Below are 9,725 nucleotides of genomic sequence, written 5' to 3' on the forward strand. Positions count from 1 at the left end.
GAGAGAAAAAAAAAAACGTTTATCAAATTAATATTCTTTGTGAACACGTGCAGAATACTCTTGCTTTCGTTTGTTTTAGAAAATTACAAGGTGAAACATGAAGAAAGGGAAGCCAGCCTTGCAGGATAAAACTTTGTGATACACCGTTTGTTCCACTGCACCGTTCGACGGACTTATGCTTCACGACTCGTCACGACACCGTTAATACGTCAATATTTGACCTTTAACAACAAACTAGTCTCTTTGTTCAAAGCACTTTATTTACACGGTGCCAATGAACGCAGATTGGGTTGTTGTTGTTGTTGTTGTTGTTGTTGTTGTTGTTTGTTGTTTGTTGTTTGTTGTTTGTTGTTATGGTTGTTATGGTTGTTATGGTTGTTATGGTTGTTGTTGTTTAAAGAATTAACGTCTGTGTCCATGCAGACACTACCGCATCAGACCACATCAAACCTCCGGTCGCTCTCACCTGCCAATCTTCTGAAGGGTCGTGAATTAACAACACGGTTATCATGAGTGCACCCAGACGTAACGGTCCAGGTCGAGAATAACAAGTTTCATCAGAAATATCATCACGACCAAACGTCTGTTTACCTCAACTTCCAGATCAACGATCTTGTGTACGTGTTGAACCTCAGGTGTTTCCTCATGCAAGTTTTTCACCCATCAATATACCTGAACTCCATCCCGACCCTGTGCCCCTTATTGAGAAGCCCACAGCAATCACAAGCAAGGACAGGCCTCCACCAGCCCTGAGAAGATCGGCTCGTGTTTGTAATCCTCCTGAGCATCTTGATTTGTAAATAAAACAAGCTGAACACCATGAATGACCCCGACGTTGAAAAAAAGCCGGTTACTAAATGATGTTGATAACACTTCCATAGCCGATTATTATCAAACACAACAAGATGGCGACTATGCGCGACCACCACCCCTTGTATTGTTACCGATTTGGAAGCCTCTTGCACACAGACACCCAGAGTCCCCGCAGTTCAGTTATTTCGATAAGTATGTGTTTATAGTTAGGGTCTCGTCCCGATGTCTAATGGGAATTTCATGTGTGCGTTGCGGGTTAATTTTTTTAGTTAGGTTTTTATTACAACAACAGCGGCACCGTCCCTCACTCAACCCGGTCGTCATTGCACACGTGTTTCTGGCTGCGGACGTGGGTGGGGCCCCTCGCTCCAGAGCCGACTCCGCCCACGAGGGCAAGGGCGTGTCCTTCGTCCAATCAGGAAGCTCATCGCCTCAGATCGAGACTCCGCCCAGAAAGGAAGGGCGTGCCCCTTGTCCAGTCACGCACAAAGGCCGACTTTCCCACGACGCCCCCGGCCAATGAGGGTTGAGATGCCTCAGTTGGCGATTTTCTCACCCGCACAAGAAATGAACAAGCAGTCATAGACTGGTAATGACGAAATCGTCAACTTCACCTCTGACCTTGTCTAATAAAAGCTGTCTCGAGAGAAGGGAGCGACGCAAACCAGAAGTTTCTACAATGATTCTGTACCAAACCATTAAAATCGAATGTTGTGGATGTTTGACCTCACTGTGACCTTGACCTTTGACCCATTTTGACCAAAATCTAATCACCGCAAGCCATCACCCTCCTGAATCACGTGGTGTAATTTGACATTGGGAGCTCCTTCCGTTCTCGAGTTATCGTGCTGCAAACACACAAACAAGCAATCATAGACTGGTACTTTCGAAATCAAAATACTTCACCTCTGACCTTGTCTAATAAAAGCTGTCTCTCGAGAAGGTAGCGACGCAAACCAGAAGTCTCGATGATGATTCTGTACCAAACCATCAAAATCGAATGTTTTGGATGTTTGACCTCACTGTGACCTTGACCTTTGACCGATTTTGACCAAAATCTAATCAGAACTAGCCATCATCCTCCTGAATCACGTGGTGTCATTTAACATTGGTAGCTCCTTCCGTTCTCGAGTTATCGTGCCTACAAACAAACAAACAAACAAGAAGTCATAGACTGGTACTTACGAAATCGTCAACTTGACCTCTGACTTTGTCTAATGAAAGCTGTCTCTGGAGAAGGTAGCGACGCAAACCAGAAGTTTCTACCATGATTCTGTACCAAACCATCAAAAATTGAATTTTTGACCTCACTGTGACCTTGACCTTTGACTGATTTTGACCAAAATCTAATCAGCACTAGCCATCACCCTCCTGAATCACGTGGTGTAATTTGACATTGGTAGCTTCTTCTGTTCTCGAGTTATCGTGCCTACAAACAAACAAACAAGCAGTCATAGACTGGTACTTACGAAATCGTCAACTTGACCTCTGACCTTGTCTAATAAAAGCTGTCTCTTGAGAAGGTAGCGACACAAACCAGAAGTTTCTACGACGATGCTGTACCAAACCATCAAAAATCGAATGTTTTGGATGTTTGACCTCACTGTGACCTTGACCTTTGACCGATTTTGACCAAAATCTAATTAGCAATAGCCATCAGCCTCCTGAATCACGTGGTGTAATTTGACATTGGTAGCTTCTTCCGTTCTCGAGTTATCTGTACCAAACCATCAAAAATCGAATATTTGACCTCACCGTGACCTTGACCTTTGACCAATTTTGACCAAAATCTAATCAGCATGAGCCATCATGCTCCTGAATCACGTGGTGTAATTTGACATTGGTAGCTTCTTCCGTTCTCGAGTTATCGTGCCTACAAACAAACAAACAAACAAACAAACAGAAACGGAAGGCATCAATATACTTACGAAATCTTTAGATTTCGTAAGTAACAAACAAACAAACAAACAAACAAACAAACAAGCAGTCATAGACTGGTACTTACAAAATTGTCAACTTGACCTCTGACCTTGTCTAATAAAAGCTGTCTCTCGAGAAGGTAGTGACGCAAACTAGAAGTTTCTTCGATGATTCTGTACCAAACCATCAAAAATCGAATGTTTTGGATGTTTGACCTCACCGTGACCTTGACCTTTGACCGATTTCGACCAAAATCTAATCAGCACTTGCCATCACCCTTCTGAATCACGTGGTGTAATTTGACATTGGTAGCTTCATCCGTTCTCGAGTTATCGTGCCTACAAACAAACAAATAAAATAAACCAATGTCACCCGCAGGGTGACCCGTATCTTGCCAAAAGGTGACCACGTGTAACTTCTTTAAGGTCACACTGAGGTGAACAGAGCTGCTATCCACCAGGAGCGACTCCTTGAGGAATATTTTCCTACGAGAGAGTCCGATGAGAATCGTTCTACAGAGTAACCATGAAAAATATGCTTTTGCCTCATAACGTCACCAAATGACGTCATAATGTCTCAAGCTTGACGTATCTAGAAAGCACTCATCGAGGTGTTCAATTTGAGGTACTACACGATATGGTTCCTAAAACTTGAAAATTTGACCTTGGGGTCAAATATGTTTGACCAAAGGTGTTAACCATGAAGGTCAAGGCCAATCGCCACCATAAATTAATCAGCTGAGCGCCAGACCATGAAGTATATTCCCATGAAGTTTGAAGACGATCCGATCAAAATTACTCAAAAAATAAGGGTTTCGTCGACTCCCCTGATTTCGCCAAAGTGACCTTGACCTTTGACCTTGACCTTCAAAATTTTGTGCACTGAAAGGGACCTCTATAGGCCTCTGATATGCGAAGTTACAAAAATTTCCAATGATAACTGTGCTCTGCAGAATTTTTATACGTGATTACAGACAAACAAACAAACAAAAAACCAATGTCACCTGCAGGGTGACCTGTATCTTGCCAAAAGGTGACCACGTGTTACTTCTTTAAGGTCACACTGAGGTGAACAGAGCTGCTATTCATGAGGAGCGACTCCCTGAGGAATATATGCCGAGGAGAGATTCCGATGAGAATCGTTCCACAGAATAACCATGAAAAATATGCGTTTGCCTCATAACGTCACCAAATGACGTCATAATGTCTCAAGCTTGACATATCTAGAAAGCACTCATCGAGGTGTTCAATTTGAGGTACTACACGATATGGTTCCTAAAACTTGAAAATTTGACCTTGGGGTCAAATATGTTTGACCTTAGGCGCTAACCATGAAAGTCAAGGCCAATCGCCACCAAAAATTAATCAGCTGAGCGCCAGACCATGAACTATATTCGCATGAAGTTTGAAGACGATCCGATCAAAATTACTCAAAAAATAAGGGTTTCCTCGACTCCCCTGATTTGTGACAAAGTGACCTTGACCTTCAAAATTTTATGCGCTGAAAGGGACCTCTATAGGCCTCTGATATGCGAAGTTACAAAAATTTCCAATGATAACTGTGCTCTGCAGAGTGATTTATACATGATTACAGACCAAAAAAAACAAAAAACAAAAAACAAAAACATATAAAGGTCAAGGCCAATCGCCACCAAAAATTAAACAGCTGAGCGCCAGACCATGAACTATATTCCCATGAAGTTTGAAGACGATCCAATCAAAATTACTCAAAAAATAAGGGTTTTGTCGACTCCCCTGATTTGCGCCAAAGTGACCTTGACATTTGACCTTGACCTTCAAAATTTTGTGCACTGAAAGGGACCTCTATAGGCCTCTGATATGCGAAGTTACAAAAATATCCGATGATAACTGTGCTCTGCAGAATTTTTTATACGTGATTACAGACAAACAAAAAAAAAAAAAATAATAAAACAAACAAGCTGACTAACATGTCTAACATGACTAACACTAACTAACAACGACGTGTCTGCTCGAGCGCACTGCATCATGGGACGAGCCATGATGCGTCGAGTGAAATATTTTTTTATACAATCTTAAAACGTCTCCAAAACATCCGATTTTTTACCAGAATTTCGACAACCGAGTTTTAAGCGTCCTAAATGATCGCAAAAACCGAAGACAAAATTAAAATCGAAGTTAAAACGAACTCGTAACGTCGAGCGAAGCAAAAATACTCCATTTCTCCACATGAATTTACGGAATTATGTTTGACCTCACTGTGACCTTGACCTTTGACCGATTTTGACCAAAATCGAATCAGCACTCGCCATCACCCTCCTGAATCACGTGGTGTAATTTGACATTGGTAGCTTCTTCCGTTCTTGAGTTATCGTGTCTACAAACAAACAAACAAACAAGCTGTCATAGACTGGTACTTACGAAATCGTCAACTTGACCTCTGACCTTGTCTAATAAAAGCTGTCTCTTGAGAAGGTAGCGACGCAAACCAGAAGTTTCTCCGATGATTCTGTACCAAACCATCAAAAATCGAATGTTTTGGATGTTTGACCTCACTGTGACCTTGACCTTTGACCGATTTTGACCAAAATCTAATCAGCGCAAGCCACCCCCCTCCTGAATCACGTGGTGTAATTTGACATTGGTAGCTTCTTCCATTCTCGAGTTATCATTTTTTGGATGTTTGACCTCACTGTGACCTTGACCTTTGAGCGATTTTGACCAAAATCTAATCAGCACTATACATCAGCCTCCTGAATCACGTGGTGTAATTTGACATTGGTAGCTTCTTCCGTTCTCGAGTTATCTGTACCAAACCATCAAAAATCGAATATTTGACCTCACGGTGACCTTGACCTTTGACCGATTTTGACCAAAATCTAATCAGCACTAGCCATCACCCTCCTGAATCACGTGGTGTAATTTGACATTGGTAGCTTCTTCCGTTCTCGAGTTATCGTGCCTACAAACAAACAAACAAACAAACAAGCAGTCATAGACTGGTACTTACAAAATCGTCAACTTGACCTCTGACCTTGTCTAATAAAAGCTGTCTCTAGCGAAGGTAGTGACGCAAACCAGAAGTTTCTACGATGATTCTGTACCAAACCATCTAAAATCAAATGTTTTGGATGTTTGACCTCACTGTGACCTTGACCTTTGACCGATTTTGACCAAAATCTAATCAGCACGAGCGATCACCCTCCTGAATCACATGGTCCAATTTGACATTGGTAGCTTCTTCCGTTCTCGAGTTATAATGATTTGGATGTTTGACCTCACTGTGAACTTGACCTTTGACCGATTTTGACCAAAATCTAATCAGCGCTAGCCACCACCCTCCTGAATCACGTGGTGTAATTTGACATTGCTAGCTTCTTCCGTTCTCGAGTTATCATGCCTACAAACAAACACACACACACAAACACACAAACAGATCATGGACGTGATCAATATACTTACGAAATCTTTAGATTTCGTAAGTAATGAAAGGAACGCCAGGCTCCGGAGCGCTGTGCTTGGGGGTCGCGGGTCTTGGTGCTGGCTGGTTCGGTTGGTCCTGGGTCATCGTCGTCTCTGGTCTTCTCCTTGGTCTTGGTTCGTTGGTGCGTGGCTGGTTGGAGAGCGTGGTCCCTCGTGCTTGGTGTGGCGACGAAGTTGTGGGTTTGAGTCCCTCCCGAACCAGCTCGTCTCGACCAGACTGCACGAGGCGGAAAGTTGCCCAACCGGCCCCATTTCGTGTGTGTGTGTGTGTGTGTGTGTGTGTGTGTGTGTGTGTGTGTGTGTGTGTGTGTGTGTGTGTGTGTGTGTGTGTGTGTGTGTGTGTGTGTGTGTGTGTGTGTGTGTGTGTGTGTGTGTGTGTGTGTGTGGCCGCCGTTTCTCGACAACCGCTGGTCCGATCTAAGTGAAACTTGCCAGGTATATTGCTGGGGACCCGAGTATGTGCCTTTTCAAGGTTTGATATTAATCGGACAAGTGGTTCCCAAGTTATGGCCATTTATTTACCAAACCAATGACAGGACACAGTGCTATGACGTCATGAAGGACGTCACAATTCTTCTTCTGTATTTTTTTTTGTATGTAGGGCACGTACGTACGGGCCCGCACCAGTGTTTGTAAATCTTGAATAATAATTAGGATGAAGAGTAAAAGCAAGAAATTAAAATATGAAATTCCCGTTTCAATGACACGAGTCTGTGTCCATATCAGGAGTGTGCCTCTGAACATTTCATTAGTTGTCGTCTCGTTTTGACTGCGACTGCGGCAGCTATTTTTGATGACATCACAAAGCAACTCTCTTAATCGCTTGCTCCGCTTCCCGAGCGGATAGGCGAGCGGCTCGCAAAAGCGGTTCATACGGAACGACTTGCTTGGCAAGCGATAGCAAGCAGCTTGCCAACGGAACACATCGCTGGTCGCGGTCATTTTCCCCTGAAAAAAACTACATAAAAAAAAAATTAATAACCTCACACACTGCACATGCTGTGTATTTTATTTTGACTCACAGAGTGCAGGGTGGTGTGAAGTGCACGATGTGCAGTGCCTGTGTGGGGCAGGCTTATTCACCCCCTTGTCCATGCAGATAGTTAAGTCCAAGCAAAACACGAACCATAAACTTCATGGGATCAAACTTTAATGGCTGAACGTGAGATACACAAACCAGACAAGATGGCGGTCAGACAGTAAGTGAACCCCCAAATGTTAGATCGCCGGATATGAACCCCATTGAACACTTGTGAGAAGAGCTGGGTTGCCAGATTCGATGTTAACTCAATCCACCCCAGAACGTCACCAAGTTGCTGCAGGCATTGCAGGTTAAGTTGCTGAGAGATCATTGATGAAAACCAGAAAAAGAACAGGGCCCAGAATGCTACCTTGAGGAACTCCAGCCTGGACAGGCAGAGGGGATGAAAGAACTCCATTTAGGGCCACACGGTGACTGCAACAAGAGAGGAGGTCTGCAAGCCATGAGTGGAGATGGCCTTGGATACCATAGGAAGAGAGTTTGGTGAGTAGTGCAGGGTACCAGACTGTGTCAAAAGCACGTGATATGTCGATGGATATGGCTCTGATTTCATGTCTGGCATTGAGGACCTCCATCCATTGTTGGGAGAGCAAAAGCAGCATATCCAGGGTAGAGTGACCTGGTCTGAAACCAAATTGATGATCGGAAATCAAGCCGTTGGAGAAGAGGAAGGATTTGATGTCTGAAGCGATGATGGAGAGATGATGATGTTCTTTCACATGCTGTAAACTACATCGTCGTATCCCATTTCATTACCTTTTTATTACGGGTTAAATTTGCAACGGTAATTTGTGGACACACCTTGCATTATTTGCACACAATCAGATGTAGTGGAGAGACTGATGTTGTGTGATAAACATTGGTAAATGAACACCGTTGTGACATCACAGTTCTGAAATGTCACATGGATGCAAATGTTTGCAGGACGTTATCAAAGGCATGTTGGATGTATGAAATTCTCCAATGCACTTTCATCCTCCGCTCAATGTTGGACTCTTAACCCGAGAAGGGAGGAGGTGTGGCTGAGTTTAGAGCTCATTCAAGTGAATTCACCCTGCTGTGAGCTATGGAGGACAACCTCTCCGGATCAGGGTAAGTGATTTTCACTTCATTTAACTTGGAACTCCGTTCATGTTTGCAAGTCTGCAGTTTAAAGTTACTTCTGTACCATTGCAGGGATGTTTCAAACACAACCGGTGGTTGCAATTCCTTGGTGGATATGCGTCTGTTTGTTCATTATTCTCTCATCCCATCAGTGAGTATACCTTGGCTTCTCAATGTCATGATCATGTACAGACAGGTTTCTTACCTGGTCGCCACCGAAGGTAGATGGAGGTTGGGTTTCATCCCTGTTTGTCCGTCTGTCTGTTTGTGAGCAGGATATCTCAAAAAGTTATGCACGGATACGGACGAAACATGGTGGACTGGTTGGGTGTGCGATAGACGAATTGATTCGCTTTTGGTGATGATCTGGTTGCGAGAGGTTTTTTTTAATTCCATAATTCATTCTTCACGATTGAGAGATATGGCCACAAACGATAGATTGTACAACAAGGTGTTTCAAAACGTTTTGAATGGCTTCGGATGAAATTTGGTGTACAGTTTAGGTGCGTGACAAGGACGAATTGATTAGATTTTGGTGAAGATCTGGATACGACAATTTTAAAAGTGATTCTTCACCATTGAGCGATGGGGCCCAAATAAAAACAATATAGGGCACAATTTGTTAAAATTTTGTGGATGGGTTAGAACAAAACTTGGTGAATGATTTGGATAAGTGATGAGAACAAGCTGCTTAGATTTTGGTTCAGGTCCAGATGGAGATCAGGTCTATCAGTTTGATACAAAACGTAAACTGTTCAGCCTGGTGGAGGTATGCGCTCCATTCCGAGGTGCCGAGAGAGAGAGAGAGAGAGAGAGAGAGAGAGAGAGAGAGAGAGAGAGAGAGAGAGAGAGTGAGAGAGAGAGAGAGAGAGAGAGAGAGAGAGAGAGAGAGAGAGAGAGATAGATATATATATATATATATGCATATTATGCATGCAATTATTTCTTTTGTCATTTTTTTGTCAATTTTGTCATTTTCCCAATTGTCAGAGTATATGTGCTGATATTTATTTTTGTAGTCTCTGTCTCTGTCTCTGTCTCTGTCTCTCTCTCTGCTCTCTCTCTCTCTCTCTCTCTCTCTCTCTCTCTCTCTCTCTCTCTCTCTCTCTCTCTCTCTCTCTCTCTCTCTCTCTCTCTCTCTCTCTCTCTCTCTCTCTCTCTCTCTCTCTCTCTCTCTCTCTCTCTCTCTCTCTCTCTCTCTCTCTCTCTCTCCATTCCTTATGCATAGCCACATCTTTTAAGTTACAAACTTTAAACTCGGGTTACAAATACAACTTTGTGTGTGTGGGGGGGGGGGGGGGGAGTAACATAGGCTATGTGGCCGTGGCCTCATGTGTTGGTGTGGTGGGCCAAGGAGGCGTAAATTCTCTCGGTAAATGTGTACT

At 43.3% G+C, this 9,725-nt stretch overlaps 1 protein-coding gene across 1 annotated transcript in view; it reads left to right on the plus strand.

The window, feature by feature from the left end:
* Nucleotides 1-8,173: 8,173 nt before the first annotated feature.
* LOC147020739 (stimulated by retinoic acid gene 6 protein-like) overlaps nt 8,174-9,725 on the plus strand; it is a 118,974-nt gene continuing 117,422 nt past the window's right edge. Inside the window, exons 1-2 of the mRNA XM_085896329.1 lie at nt 8,174-8,328; nt 8,413-8,491. Coding sequence (XP_085752455.1) covers nt 8,303-8,328; nt 8,413-8,491 — 105 coding nt within the window. The 5' untranslated portion in view covers nt 8,174-8,302. The remainder of the gene's footprint in view (nt 8,329-8,412; nt 8,492-9,725) is intronic.

The sequence above is a fragment of the Eptatretus burgeri genome, chromosome 9 (assembly GCF_056783735.1).
Source record: "Eptatretus burgeri isolate ZD-2024b chromosome 9, Ebu_testis_v1, whole genome shotgun sequence".
Taxonomy (NCBI): Eukaryota; Metazoa; Chordata; class Myxini; order Myxiniformes; family Myxinidae; genus Eptatretus; species Eptatretus burgeri.